General features: G+C 41.7%; 1 protein-coding gene across 1 annotated transcript in view; it reads left to right on the top strand.

Annotated features, from left to right (window-relative positions):
• Positions 1-1,907: 1,907 nt before the first annotated feature.
• The window catches only part of ANK3 (ankyrin 3), a 299,966-nt gene continuing 284,883 nt past the window's right edge, over positions 1,908-16,990 (top strand). The window contains exon 1 of the mRNA XM_057530616.1: positions 1,908-2,443. Coding sequence (XP_057386599.1) covers positions 2,330-2,443 — 114 coding nt within the window. The 5' untranslated portion in view covers positions 1,908-2,329. The remainder of the gene's footprint in view (positions 2,444-16,990) is intronic.

Raw genomic sequence — 16,990 nt, 5'->3', positions numbered from 1 at the left:
AAAGGAAATTGTACAAATGTTCTTCACAAGTCCAGGATGATTTATATCAGGAGAAAGCATACAAAAGTTTTACTTTTGGGCTTCCCTGGTGGCGCAGTGGTTGAGAATCTGCCTGCTAATGCAGGAAACACGGGTTCGAGCCCTGGTCTGGGAGGATCCCACATGCCGCGGAGCAACTAGGCCCGTGAGCCACAACTACTGAGCCTGCGCGTCTGGAGCCTGTGCTCCGCAACAAGAGAGGCCACAATAGTGAGAGGCCCACGCACCGCGATGAAGAGTGGCCCCCACTTGCCACAACTGGAGAAAGCCATAGCACAAAAACGAAGACCCAACATAGCAATCAATCAGTCAATAAAGAAATCTTAAAAAAAAAAAAAAAAAAAAAAAGTTGCTTATATTTAAAAAAAAAAAAAAAAAAAGTTTTACTTTTTATTCTTTTCTCCGCCTCGCCTATTACTATTACAATAAAAATTCTTCTGATAAAAAAATACACTTAGTTTTTATTATGAAGATCCAAATAGAGTTTATCACTTTTGGATCTGAGTCACATTTAGTCCCCCACCTTCCTCCCCCTCCCCCTTTTGTCAGATGTTGGTTTTGTAGACAGTGGAGAACCTTTCCAGAATTCTTCCCTCGTGTAGATAGTTTCTGTGGGAAGGCAAGCGCATGAGCGTCAGTGCACGCAGTAGGCCCTCGGGAATGTTGGACCAGAGTGGTTTTCATGTGGTTTGCAGTGAGGCCCGAGAGGCGCATGCAGTCCCCTTGTAGTGGAAGGTCATGGCCATGGTCCTCCTTTCCCTTCCATTTTCTATCACTGCCCAGAGGAAAATAAGACCCCCTACAAGGGAGGAAGGAGGAAGGTCCTTGATCTCCAAATCAGACGTACAGTGAGTAGTCGTTGGCAGGAATTCACACTTGGGGCCCTTAATGAAGCAGGTGAGCAGCAGCTGCAGAGACCCCCCAACCAAATCCTCACACAAAACCTCTGCACTTTGTGCTTTGGTCTCTACACATGTTAACCGTCAGTCCTGCAAAGTCAAATGCGCTGATCTCCAAAGTCAAGGACTTTGAGTGTTAGAAGCACACACACGAAGTCTTTTCAATGAAGCATCATCTTTTTTTTTTCCTGCTCATTTTCTTGGTGAATTTAGGTTTTCTCACCAGGACCGAAAAGGTTTTAGGTCCAGTCTGACATTTCAGCCATTTCTCGCTAAAGCTGTGTGGGTACCATGTGTTTGTGCGTGTGAACGATTCCTGACTGAGTACATTTCTTCCAGTGCGTGTGTCCATCCTAGCAGAAGATAGCCCAGCAGGCCTTGAGCACTGTTGCTACTTTACTTCACATCATGAATATTCAGAGGCTGCAGTCATTGAGGACTCAGGTGGCAAAAATAGTAAGGTGATGGAAGCACACCCTGACATGAACGCCAAGTCCACATTTCAGCGACTCAGAACCCCTGACTGCAGCACAGATTTCCCATTCTCTGACCCTCGGACCTCAGGAGAGGAGAGTCCTGGGGACTCCTCTGAATCAGGCATCTGTTCCGTACACCAGCACGCTCACGGCTTGCTGTATGATGTGTTGTAATCAGCATGTTGTTTTTAAAAGACAACAGGCCCTTCTGTGCATTTAGGCTGATAGTTGAGCATAAAGGACACACTGTTGAGACGGGCAATGCATGCATTGTTTTCCCCATCATGCAGTCAGTAGCTCCATAGCAAAATCGAGTGCCTTCTGTAAAATCTTATTTTATATATTTTGTCACCATCAGCAGTTACACTAAAGGAGGAACTGCTCCATTCTGTTATGGGTTAAATTCTGCTCTGTGCAGACCTAGTGGTGATGTATAAATTGCAGCCCTGTCTTTTTTTCGAAGGATTCTGAAATAGGTTTTCAGAATTAGTGCTGGATTTTTGCTCCTGCATGTGTGGTGACTTGATTTTTTCCCTTCGGAGAAGCCTCCTTTGCAGCATTCCCCCTTCCGAGGAATCACTTAGACACTTCCAGCTGGTGGCAGGGGATACAGCCATAATACAGCTTCCTCTGTCCCAGCTGTCTTTTTCACTACGCTAAATGCATTACGATGGCTGCACCCTCGTGTAAAGGTTCAGGTAGAGGGAGGTGTAGGATGAAGTCTGGAGACCGCCGTTGGGGTTTTTAAGGCTTCAGCTTCCCCAGCATCTTGGCATTTTGAATGTCTTCCTGCTTCGGGTCCAAGGTTTCTCTCCACTGATTGAAATGCTGCTGGAAGCCTGATTAAAGGTGCCTAAAGATATCACCTTCTACCAGGAAGCCCTGCGTGCTTGAGAGGATCCTTTTCAATGCATTATGGCTCATGCAGCCTCACAATTAAAGAAAAACAGGGATTTGGAAATCAATGCTGAAGAAGAGACTGAGAAAAAAAGGAAACACCGCAAACGGTCCCGGGATCGGAAGAAAAAGGTAGCTATGTATGCCAGCGCCTAGATCTTGCCTGGATTCTTTTTGTTTTAATCTCCTCTTGGCATCCGTTAGAAGCATTCGGGGCTATTTTTACATGCTGTGTAGAGTGTAAATTGGGTGTGTAAGTTGGGTGTGTAAATTGGGAACAGATGATAGAAACCCTATGGTGGACGACCGGTGTAGGATGGGCAAAGGCAAGGGAAGATTTTACCCTGTGTGCGGCTGATTGCAGTGCCCATGCGGAAGGCTTGCATTTCACATGGGCATGGGCATGCTTCCATGACACTGAAAGGAGTTGCAAGGGAGTTAAAAGGAGTTTCTTTCCAGCCTGGTCAAGGTGAAATGCACTGCGGTGACTTAGGATTGAGGGAGAGGCTGGAGAACCAGCCTTTTTCCTTCTTACTGTTCTGTCTCGTGGAAAAGGAGCTTTTGTGCTAGAACTGTGTCACATGTGTGCATTTCTCAGGCAGATCTCTGACCTTAAAGATGTAGCAGAAAAGTCATTTCCTGCTTTGTTTTTTTTGGTTGGTTTGTTTGTTTCTTCTTTCCTTCTGCCTCTCGTTTCTGTAAGGTACTTTTAGGTTGGTTGTGCAATGGAAATAAACTGCTGGAAATAACTTTCTTTTGTTAAATACAGCTAAAACCAGAGAGGTTGGTCTTTCTCTTCTGGCTGAGAGTGATTATCCTGAATGCAGGAATTCCCGTGACATGGCAGGGACTTGCAGCCTTCAACAGTGATTGCTTTAGATCAAAGCATGGGCATTGATCCTCCCCTATTGATGTTCTAATGCAAGGGAGCAAATAGGAGGACTATTCTAGGTCAGTTGTGTTTTATTACAGCCTGGGAGTACTTACTGTTTGGTGGCTGTGCCCTTAAATATGACTCCTAGAAAGCGACCGGGGGAGTGAGGCCCCAAAGCACTTTTCTTCCTTGACAATTAATAAAAATTGACTAAAACTCTGTGATCTGAATATGGAAGTCAGGTCATAAAACATTTTTGTGTCTCTTTGTGAGAGTTCCCAAAGGAAAGATTATCTTAATTTGCTTTGAGCAGTGATGCCTGTGCTTTGCAAATGACATGCAGATTTCATCTGCCACATGCACCTTTTTTCAGGAGTGAGCATGAATATTTTCGGTGCCTTTGCCATTTTCTTCCAAGTGAGGATCTAGAGAAGAAGCCTCTCTGCCTTTTGTTACCTGGCAGACTTTCTGAGACTGAGTTTGGAGGGCTGCAGTGGTTCTGCTGCAAGATGTTAAATATAGATGGTTCCTGCTTCAGGATTCTTGTAAATAAACTTCTTGAACATATTTTCATGGAAGTACAAGCTTAAGTTAGGAAATTCTCCGCAAGTGTATTTCAAAGCCTCGCACAGCAGAGCTGTTGTGAGATTGCCATGGTTTGCTAGGTTCTGGTCTAATTTTACTGAAGTTAGGTTTGTCTGTGGGTTGGTCACTGTAGTTTTGAGCCTTCTGTGCACATCTCCCCCCCCCGCCCCAACTCCATGGTAAACTAGCTTCTGAGAAACACGAGGACAGGAACATAAATCTGTATAAAGATACAGTTTCATCATTAATGTCAATACTGTACTTAAGAGTTATTAGCCAAGCCAGGCTTATGGACAGCAGTTTCCTGTGGGAGCAATGACAGGTCCTATGCTTGTGCCTCGTCCCCTGTTTGACTTGGAAGCAAAAGAGGGAAGGGGTGAGGCAAAGGGAGTTTCTGGGGTCACGGAGCTGAAGCAAATGCTTTGTGGACCAAAATGCTTTGTTATGAGTACAACAGAGTCTGTCCAATGTAAATCTCTTAGCAACCAGAAGGGAACATGGAGAAATATCAATATCGCTATTGTCAATGTGCAGGCAGATTTAAATGTTTTGTTCTCGGGGCACTCACAGAGGAGATCCAGAAAGGGGCTCGTGGATAACGCTTTCATTGCTGTTGTGCTTGTTAATTCATAACACAATATAGTGTGTATATTCCCTATCAAAGGTACCTGTATTACAGAAGGTTTAATATTCATAGTCAAATGATCGCATGGACTACTTCTAATTTGCAAAGTTAAGATTAAACGACTTTGAAGACACGATCTAGATCGCCTTCCAGTGACATAGCATATGTAACACTTACTCTCTTCAACAAAGTGAATTGTTTCAGCTTTGAGTTTCTTTTTCCTACCTTTTCCTAAAATCCTAATTCAGGCTTCTGGGCTACTTTGTTCCATGTTGTCAGCCCCATGTCAGTTGGAAAAGCTGCTTTTAAATATGTTGTGGGTTGCTATGGGAATCACCGCTCTTGCTCATATGCAGAAATAGACTCTAGGATCTTCTAATTACATAAAGGAATAGTGGGCACTCTCATAAAATCACCAAACACAAAAGAAAAACTTAAGGAGTATCTAGTTTATAAAATAAGGAATTTGACTCATGGTGCCCCCGCAATTCAGGTTTGAGCAAGCCGAAGATGAACCTTTCTTGATTATTTCTCTCTGACACAGAATCATACAGTACGGGACGTTACTAAGCATTATAATCGAATCATAATACACGTGTCAAACGAACATAGGATTCAGGTTTCATCAGTTTTTTTAAACCCAGTGAGTTGCACATTTGGATATTTTGAATATTGATAACCACGAATAAGTGATTAGCTGTCAAAAAGTAGGAAACGTCTAGGAATTTATAATTAGTTGAATTTTAATAATGATATATTTTCTTCTTGGCCCCACAACTTTCGTGTCAAGAAAAAAGAAAATCTTCCTGTTTGTTAAAAGGAAATTCGTCTAGATAGATGAACCCTTAATCATCTTATCATCAAGTTTTCTGACTTTAAGCAAAAAAAAAAAAAAGTTTCAATGAGTATCTAGTGTAAAAGTTCCTTACGCACACTTCCCATTGCTCTCCCCTGCTGCTATATTTTCCCCTTCATTCTCCTTCTCTCCTGATGGGCTTAGTTTGGCAGCAAGTGGGAGGCATGACAAAGGTAGACAGCACGTTTGGGTGGGTCTGTATTGGATCCATGCCCTCACTAAGCAACTTGCAGGGAGGAACTCTGTATCTCCTGCACCCAGCAGGTGCCTGGCCCACAGGTGGTGGTCTGTAGGGGGTCCAAGCCACCATGAACCCACAAGGGTTAGAATCACAAACGCTCTTCAGCCCCACACTTTCCTTGTTGCTGTTGGCTTCTGTTGCCATATTACCTACGTGGTTTGCCGTCTCTCCACATAAGCTATGAAATACATTTCAATTTGAGGAGTATTAGGAGAACTGACCTTTATTTATTCAATATTTTTAATGTCTGTTTGTATGCACTTAATACGTCCTGTCAAAAAAAAAAAACAAAAAGCAACAACTTTGAGGTGACCCATGAAAATTTATACTAAGAAAAGGAAACATTTATGGAATTCCCTTCTCTCTCTATATGACTGACACAGGAGTATACTAGGATAAAGTGGCAATTAATTTTATGATTAATATCCTTTCTGATTATTGGTGTCAAACTCATACAGCTATTCCGTGGCAAAGCAGGAGTGACTATTCACTGCTTCATTTTTGCATTCATGCATGCATTCAGTAAATATTTACTGAGTGATTTCTGGCATCAGGTATTGCATTCCCCATTGGAGACAAAGCTAAGCAAGGCAGAGTGGCCACTGTACGGTAGCTCCCTGCAGAGGGGGGAGGAAGAGAAGAGCACCATGAAATCCCCTACAAATAAAGAGCCACAGCAAGACCCCCAGTTCCACTCGAATGGGCTCACAGAAGGTTCTCAGCATAGCTGAACCTTGGAGGAGGAGTGAGTGAGATAGCCAAGGAGAAGGACAGGAATCCCAGGCCCACAGTTGTTCCAGCATGAGAGAACATTCAGGTGTGTGAGAAACGAACGGTATTTTGGAGAAAAGGGGACATGAGTATATGGCAGGAAAAATGGCTGGAAAAGTAGTCAGGGGCCAGATCACGAAAGTCTTTGTATGCCATCTTACGGGATTGGAAATTAACCTGCTCAAAGGAGAGAGGGACTTAAGTCACCTTTGGTGGTGATGGTAGGGAGAGGAGACCGAAGAATTTTCTGAGTTTACAACCATCCCTCAAGCATCAGTGTTGTAGACAGCAGCTGGGAGAGCCGTCAGGAAGCACCATGAGAGATGCTGAGGGTCTGAACCAGGGCAGAGACGATGCCAGTGGAGAAGCGGGTGTTGCATACGAGAGATATTTAGAGGAAGACTCAGTAGAACTTGGCAGTGGGTTGTGTGTAGGATGTGAGAGGGAGAGATCGGATTCTAGGGTAACTGCCAAGTTTCTGGCTTGAAGCGGAAGGCGAAGAATTAAATTTCCCAGATTCATTTCTTTTCTCCCAGGACATTTCTTGACCTCTTAAAAAAAACACCAGGTAGGGTGTTAAATTGCTTTTTTAGGTAGAGGCTCATTTAATCTTCACAACAACCCTGAGAAGAAAGTATTTCTATTATCCCCATTTTACAGATGAGAAAACTGAGGCATGAGCCTTTAAGCTGTTCCCTCAAAGTCTCCACACTAATTCATGATAGAGCTGAGATTGCAATTTGGGTAGCCTAACTCTCTGGCTTGTGTTCTTAACTACTACACTATACAGTGTATGTAGTTAATATTTTCACAGCTACACATCAAAGTGGGCTTGAGTCAGAGAATCTTCTAAAAGATAAGCTATTTTCTAAACATCTGGAACCTTGAATAACAGGCTTTGTATCGCTAAGTAATCCAGTATCATAGTGAGTCTCTTTTTCTTACCCTCTGAAATAGATTTTAATGTTTTACCTTAGGAATTTCTTTTTTTTAATTTTGAAAAATAAAGTGAAAAATTACCAACAGCAGGATATCAAATCCCCAAAGACGTGTTGCTGTAATAACACAACAGTGTCTTAGGTGCTTGCTGTATACCAGGCAGTGTGCAGAGTGAGTCTCATGGATTATCCTATTTTTTTCTCACAACTTTTCTATGAGGCAGGTATTTTTTTCATAGCTAAAACCAAGGCTTAAAGAGACTAAATAACTTGCCTGAGGTCATATGACTAGTAACTGGAGGACCTAGACTTAAACTTGGGTCATAGGACTTTGGAATCTGTCAGTCTGGGTTTATTGTAATGAAACTCTCTCCGTCTCTTTAAGAGTTAAAGCAACTGAAGGATTTGAGAACAGATTTCGGGAGACCTGAACTATTGAGTGTGATCTCTTGCCACAGAAGCTCGGTGCTTCCTGACATTTTACAGGCTCTCCCATGCCTGGTTACCTAGGTACCTGTGGCACCCGTGATGTGGATGACAGGCAGGGTGAGGCATTTACTGCAGCACCTGGACTTTGGGGAAGAGGATTGTATGGACCTTTTGGGGACAAAGGGAACCTAGTCTGTTTCCTGCTTTGCTAAGTCCATAGACTCCAGACATCTAGGGAGCCCGATTTCTCTCTCAACATACTTGACACTCTGCACTGTAATTATGTGTTTACATGTGTGTCCTACCCGGGAAACTATGAGCTCCTAGAGGGCAGAGGGGGTATCATACTCACCTACTACCAAACTGAGGCTTGCAGAGTAGGTGGTTCAGTGAGAGAGTGGGGGGAAGGGAAGGGAGGGAGGGAGAAAGGTGACTGGGTGGCTGGCAGGACGGATGGGTGGAGGAGAGGCAGTAAGTCTCATGCTTCGGAACAGGGACTGCAGAGTCAGACTGAGCTCACGTGCTGGTGCTACCACTTAGCCGCTGTGTTCTTGGGGGATTTATTTAACCTTTCGATGCCTTAGTCTCTTCGCCTGCAAAATGAAAACAATAATAGTATGTACTCAGCCACAGGGTTGTAATAAGATGTCAGTGAATTAGTAGTGGAACAGTGCTTGGCACAAAGTAAGAGTCATAGAGTGGTAGTTGCTGTGTCTGTTCATAATGAACAGACACATAAACAGAAGAATGAATGGACTGTTTCCAACCTGAGGCTTCAAGAAGGGTTGTGCCAGCAAGTCAACTCACTGAAGCGGGGCAGGTAGGCTCCCTATAGGAGCACATCCGGCTGCTGCCCTGTCTTCACTCTTCCCCATTTGGAAAAGGATGGATGGAAGGAGGCTTAGCTCACTCACAGGGAAGGCTGTAAACCTTTGTCCTTTGGTGTGCCAGAGATTTAGGCGTCGGGAGGCAGTTCAGTTAAGACTTGTCAGCCGATTGGTTCTCTGTACTCTGTTACCATCATGGTACATTTTTTTTCCTCAGTAAAGTCATCTGTTCGTTAAAAAACAAACAAACAAAAACTTAACGCTATTAGATTAGAGCCAAAATAGCTCATACCTTTATACCGAACATAGATCAGGAATGATTTTATAGCAGTGTATCCTAATGTGATTAATTATGGCTTCAAAATTATTGCTTATAACCTAGTACTACAGAATAAATGTATATAATACTCCTCCCCAATAAAGCCAAAAAACTTAAAACACTGTCTTGCTCTTGATCAATTACCTTTCTAACCAGCACAGGATCATGTTAGGGATAAATTCTACATTTATTAATGCCCAAATATGTTATTTTAAAGTTCTTTTTGTTAGTTTTGTCGCCAACATACTGCAGCAATTGAACTGTTTCTTCCTCACTCTCCAGGCCCTTGATCTTTTCTGTCTTTTAATTTTCCTTTGGCATGATGGTATATTATTGTGGGTGTATGTGTGTTTTATTGAATTTCAGTATGGAAAAGTGTTACCTTTTCATAGGTATGCTTGAGGAAAATAAGGATTTGGCAGTGTTTTAAGTTCTTTACAGTTATAAGAAAAGTTTGCATTAATCATATCCCATTTTACCTGCATCTGTTCATTTAATACAAATGTGTTGTGCACCTCCATTGTGCCTGTCACTGTATGGGGAACTGGCAAGATAAAGGATGGAAGCTGTAGGTCCATCTACTTGCTGTCTTTGGGATTCTGCTTGTATTACTCTACACAGGTCGGGGTGAAGAACTGAATTAGAAAATGAGTATTTTTTAGTGGGCCTCCAGTGCGCTGAGTGCCTTTTGCATTCCTCATCTTATTTGAATTCATGTCAACACTATTCCATAATGTTATCCACATGTACAGAGGTATTAGCCTAAGCTTAAGTTTGTTATGTAACTTGCCTCAGTTACAGAAATAGCTGGGCTTAAGGCCAAGGTCTCTGTGGTTGTAAGTCCCTTGCTTGGCCCATCGGAACATCTACAGAAGAGATTTTTTTAAGGGAGGTTCTTATTAATAGACATCTATGGTGAATTCTTTTTTTTTTTTTTTTAATTAATTAATTAATTAATTTATGGCTGTGTTGGGTCTTTGTTTCTGTCCGAGGGCTTTCTCTAGTTGCGGCGAGCGGGGGGGACCATTCTTCATCGCGGTGCACGGGCCTCTCACTGTCGCGGCCTCTCTTGCTGCGGAGCACAGGCTCCAGACGCGCAGGCTCAGTAGTTGTGGCTCACAGGCCCAGTTGCTCCGCGGCATGTGGGATCTTCCCAGACCAGGGCTCGAACCCGTGTCCCCTGCATTGGCAGGCAGATTCTCAACCACTGCGCCACCAGGGAAGCCCCTATGGTGAATTCTTATGTCAAGAGAAGAGTTATCACCTTTGAAATGTTAAAAGTTAAGTTACTTAGTAATTGGGATTTTTATAAATTAATCATTTAAATTTAACTGCAAAGTCTAAATATTGTGTAAACCATGACACTTAAGTTAGTGTAATTCTACATTTAAAAGAATTTTTAAGGGAAATTCAGTCACTGAAAAAAAAATAGAATCATTAGCTTATACCTATTGACTAATATATAGGTTAAATATTGAAAGAGAATGTCTAAATACAATGTTACACTGTCAGTTACACAATCCAAACTTTATTCTAGAGATATTTCTATAGAAAGGTAACATTTGGAAAGAAGCAGTCTGCTCTAATTTTACCCAAATTGTTGTTTCTAGTTTGTACAAATGAAAAGCAGAAGAGTTGAAAACAAAGCAATGGAAATCAAGCTTGAATCTTTTACATATAAATCACATTTTTCTGGCGCTTATCCCATTCACTCAAGATTATGCTTTCCTGGACCCAAAGTGGTGTCATGAACTAGAACAGTCTATCATTGCCAAATGTAGGAGCTGCCTATAAAATGTGTAGATTTCAATTTAGATTTAGTTGGTTCCAGTGAATTATTTCTCAGTCATAGGTGGCCTTCCACTAATGAGTATCATATCACCAGTTCTGTTTGAATTTAGATGAAGCCCATGAGAATGGGTAGAGACTAATGTTCATATCTGCCAGCTCTGGGGCTTGCCTTTAGGCAGAACAAAAGGCAACTAGCACCATCACCATATGAGAAGGATGTGCGGACCGCGTGGAAAAGAACTGGGAGAGAGGAGTTGGCTAGAGAGGGTTGGATGGAAAGAAGCCCAAGATTTTCTAGTGACTGGAAGTCAGTGACACGGAAACATTTATAATTTACATGTAGATGCCCAAGACCCTTGTGATGTTAATATAAACAGCATTATCTTATCCCAATGAAATATAATTTTCTAAGAACTCTAGACAGTGGAAGAGGTAAATGGTCAATTTTGTTTAGTAGAGGATTAAAAACAAAGTAGGCAAGCAATAAGGAGAAAGATGTGGGGAGAGGGCTAAGTACTACAATTCATGGTTCTGGCAAGAATGTGCTTTGGGGCTAGATGTGAGTTCATATGGCAGCCACTTCTGATTAGCTGTGTGGCCTTAAACTAAATTTCTTTGGGCTTCAGTTTCCACCTTGGTCAAATGGGGCTATTAATCCTTTACTTGCATACATATCATTAAGAGTAGAAATACCGTAAAGGCGTTTTGCCAAGTTCCTGGCATAAAGGGAGCCCTTACAAGGTCTCCTAGCTTCCCTTATAGTGTGGGCTCTCAAATGTAATCCAGTGACTGTAGCCAAGAAGGGGGCAGAGGAACTGAGGGGAAAAAAAGGAATGTTTTGAAGAAGTTTTACACCCAGGAAGTACTCAAATTATTTGATGAATGAACTTTTACTCATAGACTTGTATCCTCAAACAGTCATTTGAGTCCTGCAGTTCAGCTCTTTGCAAACTTTTCTGTAGCCCTCAGGGAATTGACATCTGTCATTTTGAGAAATCCTCCCAAAGACTCATATGTTAAATACATTTTCCATTCATTAACACTATTATTAATTAGCTTCTCTCAGTAGTTAAATGATAGCCTAGGTAGACATTAAAGAAAGCTTAAGAACCACATGTTCAGATAAAGGTATCAGATAATTCTTTTAGCAAATGAACTTTATTTTGCAGATTTGGGCATGAAGGTTGAAATATTTATAGAGGGAAAGTACTTAATTGGGCTGAATGAAACAATCTTCACTGGAGAGTTTATACATTATAATTAATGAGAAGAAACAAAATGTTACCTGTACAGTATGTCTATAAGATACATATACTGTATTTCATTACCAAGTAAATTATCACCCCTTTTAGGGAGCATGGCCATTAAAGAGAGTTGCAGGATAGTTGGGGACCGAAGGAAGAGTGGATAATCTGGCCAGTATAAAGTTATCAACTTTTATACCTGGTTTCAGCACCCAAAGTGGCCTGTGGACTGTCTTCCTTTACCAGCACATTCTCTTCTCCCTGCTTTCTCACACTGCCACCGGGAAGGGCCTCTACCATTTTCAGTCAGACACAGCATGTTACCCTGCCTTGGACCAGAATGGCCCACTTCAGTATCTGCCACTTAGAATTACCTGTGTGTTTAAACTCTCTCCTTCACCCTAAACCAAACAGTAAAACCGAACCTGAAACCTGGACTTCTCTCCTAAGACATCTTTATTAAAGACTCTATGTGATTTTTTCACTTTTTGACGAGGACTGTATAGTGAGATACGCCACAGCAAAAGTATATGGAACATAATTTAGCCTTTCTTTCCTTTATCGAGCTATAATTCATTGGGGAACTACCGTGGGCCGGGCAGTCTATCAAGTGCTTTGAGTATCATATTGAATCCTCATGCATGGGTGGTATTATCCTCATTCTCTGTATTAGGGGAGTTACACTCTGAAAGTTTCAGCAAGCCCAGGCTTGCACAATTAGCAAGTATAAAGCTAGAGTTCAAACCCAGATCAGCCTGATCGCAATTTTCCCAGAATACTGAAATCAATCTTTCCTGGACTATGGAATGCCTTGCTGGGGTTTCTGCCCCCTAGAAAATTCCTAATAGGATGCTTCTTGTGATTTATCTCTTCCCCCACCAAAAGAAAAGTACAAAATGGGGCATGGAGCATGGGAGGGTGGTAATATTGAAAGTGATAAATCAATTTACATAACTTCAAACCACTTTCACTTCACACATTTACTTGAAATGCATCCTACCTTAAAAAAATCATCATCGTGCTAATGGTACAATAAAGTAATGTAAAAATAATTAATTCCCAAATGTTGGTATTTTCCAAGATAAACGGTGAAATCATTTTGTGCTGGCTAATTTCTTGGGTTTTGAAATGAGTATATTCCCACGTGTTTGCTGATGCCTTCCATTTCATGCTTATCATTTTTTAATAAGAAAACTGTGGAAGAAGCTGGTTTTAAATAACCCACTCAGGGCCTCAAAACAGATGGATTTTCAGAGCCTAGATTAAAAATTAAAATACGGTTTGTAGGATGGTAAGGAATTAACACCAACATCAAAAATCTACTTCAGCTGATGACATAGACAAAATGTTAGAATTTGAGTCACCATTGCTTTGCCAGATTCTTTTGTCATCATCAGCATAGAAAAGATCTCTTAGGCCTTATGAAGTGATACTCCTTTTTGTCCTTGACAATAAGAACAATGGGTAAAAAACTTTAATTTGGGGAGGGGAGTTGGTAGAAATTGGAGTCTCCAAAAATTTTATTAGTTAGAATAGATGATTTTAGGCTTTACTAGCCAGCCTCAGAGTGAATCAACAGGAAACTCGCTAGCAAAAGTTAGGTTCCAACGAGGTCCTACTGCATAGCACAGGGACCTCTGCTCAATGCTATGTGGCACCCTGGATGGGACGGGAGTTTGGAGGAGAATGGATACACGCATATGTAGGGCTGAGTCACTTTGCTGTGCAACTGAAACTATAACAACATTGTTAATCGGCTATACTCCAATATAAAATAAGAAGTTTAGAAAGCAAAAAAAAAAGTTAGTTTCCATTTACAGTAAAATAATTGGTAGGTGCCAAATGCTGTTATCTCTGTTAATACCTACATGAACCCTCTGAGTTAGGTGGCTTTATTCTCATTTTGCAAATCAGGAGAATGAGGCTCAGACACTGAATTTATAAGTAACAGCAAAAAGGAGAGGCAGAACTTGAACCATGGCTGTCAGACTCGAAAGCCTTCCCCCACCCCTATTTCACTGTTCTGCCTACAGATTATTCACCGGTCATATAATCTTCTTGCATTTGGAGAAGTCTTTTACTTTCATTTTCCGTTATTTTATTTTCTAATCAGTTTCTAAATCATTTTTATGCCTCCCTGTCACCAATGTTATCATTCATTTGTTTTATGTGATAAGTACTAGATAAGAAGTGTCAGTCTATTTATCTCTTGTAAAAATAAAATACAGTGTGTGTGTGTGAAAAAAAATAAAAAAATAAATAAATTACAAAAAAAAGAGTAAATAGGTATTTAAGTGCAAGTTTGCTAAGGGATTAGGGGTGGATAATAAAGATAATTTTTTTTTTGGATATTTACAAAAAAAAAAAAGAAGAAGTGCTTTTTAAATAATGATGCATGACTTAAGTTCTATGTTTTTACCTTCCAATGTTACACAGGGACTTTAAGTATTATTGCAAAGCACAGCAATTATGAATCAGGTACAAAGAGATCATAACTGACATTCTCACCATGGATTTCCAATAGTCCGGGGAAGCAACATTTGTCCAAGCCATAACCTTGAACAGTGCATTTTGTTTTCTATTAGTAAATCCCCATCACGTCCAGTCTCATAATTCCCGGCTACATTCCTGCTACCTGGCTGCTGAGAGGTGAAGGAGAGAGGATGTGCTGGAAGGTTCTGAGGTCACTGAACCCCACACTGCCCACTGCTCCCTCCCTCTCCTGGGAAGACCTGCTGTCCCTGTGTGCAAGTGGCTTGGTCACGGCCGCCTAATTCAGCAACATCATGAGTATATTGACTTAGCTCTGTCAACACTCAAAATATATTTGCCCACCCTTAAGTAACAGGAAGATAACCGTATTGATGTTTAAAAATGCTGAATGCAATTAATTTCTTCCCTTTGAAGAATGGCCAGCGTTAACGATCCCCGCTTTACTAGGCCTCTTCAGCTAGCGTCGTTCTTTGCCATCTAAAAATAAATGGTTTCGTTAGGCACATTTATTCCATCCACATTCATTCCAAATGGAATTAATGTATTAATCCTGGTAATTCAGGCATATGAAATCCACATATTCACTTGTCTTCATTAGTGTAGGATTAGTGACCCCGATCATCCTCATTTCCAGTCTGTGATTCGTTTCAAAAGGTTTTGATGGTGCCTTGTCTTAGCTGAAATTGGATCTTTGAGGGTGACCACGAATACATTGAAAATAGGTATTTTCCCTGGTGACTGTGTTATGACCTGGTTAACGTGAGCCCTGGTGGTGATCTTCTGCAGACATTTGGCGTGGTTAAGACAGCCGGGCTTTCTCGTGCTCCACTGTGTGTGGGTCCAGATCCTGGTCTTTTTCCGAGCTTTCCATCTAGGAGCCCTGTCTTCACTGGCTGGTTGTCATTTGATTTTACATAACATGTTTTAGTGGATTTTCTATGGGATAAGATTAAAATAATTATGTAGCCCTCCATTTGGCATTTGATAAGCATGATCTTTTTATTTTCTGGTGGATTAGTTAGGATTTGGTTTGCAGTGTCAGGAAGGGAGAGTTCTTAGGTGCATTCGGCATTCTCGGCTTTGACCTGCTTTCCCAGAGCTTCATTTCAGTTTTAGCGGAACCTAAATTATTAATACGATCTGTGCTGTGTCTGCCTATAGCGCTTAATCCAGCCTCTTTTTTTTTTTTTTAAGTGCTGCTGGGGATCCCTGAAATAATAGAAAAACTGATTTTCTGTGGAAAGAGCGAATGGTCTGGTTGTGAGCTGTGGAGTCACACAGGCTTGGATTTGAATCTCACCACTGTCACTTCTTTGCTGAGTAGTCTCAAGGCGGTTACTTAACCTCTCTGGGCCTCCGTGCCCTCTTCCTTAATAACACCTACTGCAAAGAGAGGTTATGAAGACAAAATTAAATTGATCATGAAGTATCTGGCACAGAGCAGTGATTCAATGGATGTTCATTCCTCCCACTTCCCCACTCCTTTCCTCTTTCCCTGGTCCACTTGGAAGAAAGGAGAGTCTTGTTCTATCCTGAGCATATTTAGTGAGAGTTGTCAGTTAAAATGGGGAACTTAAGTTTGCTGAAGTTAATTATAAAGCAGGGGGTAAAAAATAAAGAGTATATGTGTATGTAGAGAAAAAATAGATATTTATATAAAATGTAATAATAAGGCTTCCCTGGTGGCGCAGTGGTTGAGAATCTGCCTGCTAATGCAGGGGACACGGGTTCGAGCCCTGGTCTGGGAGGATCCCGCATGCCGCGGAGCGGCTGGGCCCGTGAGCCACGGTTGCTGAGCCTGCGCGTCTGGAGCCTGTGCCCCGCGACGGGAGGGGCCGCGATAGAGAGAGGCCCGCGCACCGCGATGAGGAGCGGTCCCCGCACCGCGATGAAGAGTGGCCCCCGCTTGCCGCAGCTGGGGAAAGCCCTCGCACGAACCGAAGACCCAACACAGCCAAAAATAAATAAATAAATAAATAAATAAATAAATAAATAAATAAGAAAATTCTTTAAAAAAAAAAAAATGTAATAATAATTTTATATTTACATCTATATTATATATTCTCTCTATACGTATACATTTCATACATATATATATACATATATATATATATGTATACATATATATATATATATATATATATGTATATATATATATATATTCATTCCATAGGTAGATAGATTCCACAGAGGACAGTTAAACCCGGAGCCAGATTTCATTAGTTTCCATTAGGAAGAAATGTGGTTTGTGGCTAGAGCATTGAAGGTGGTCACTGAAGGTGGTGTGGGACGCTGGGGTCCTTGGGAGGTGCAGGGCTTTCCCAAGATCACTCAGCACGGGGCACCCAACATCCAACGCAGGTGTCTCCATCTGCTTGGTGGACTTTCCAGGCTGAGTGAGAATCCAGTCCTTTTCCCTGGGTCGGCCTTCACGGGTTTACCTTTGCCTTCCCGTTAAAGGTCTCACACTGGCAGCTGCTCCTTGGCTCCCGGAATGAAATCCACCTGGAGGAAAGCAGCCAGCGCAAGTTCAGTTTTAGCAACTCTCCTCTAAGTGTGTCAGAGCCTGTCTCTGATACACGTTTCCCAGGGACAGAGACAGAGACGTAGGCAAATCACGGACAGACAGGGTGTCTTGCTAAATATTACTGTCCAATCGCAGAAGACTTCTTTGAGAGCCTTAGAC

Source organism: Balaenoptera acutorostrata, chromosome 16 (assembly GCF_949987535.1).
Source record: "Balaenoptera acutorostrata chromosome 16, mBalAcu1.1, whole genome shotgun sequence".
NCBI lineage: Eukaryota > Metazoa > Chordata > Mammalia > Artiodactyla > Balaenopteridae > Balaenoptera > Balaenoptera acutorostrata.
This window is presented reverse-complemented; position numbering and strand designations above follow the sequence as displayed.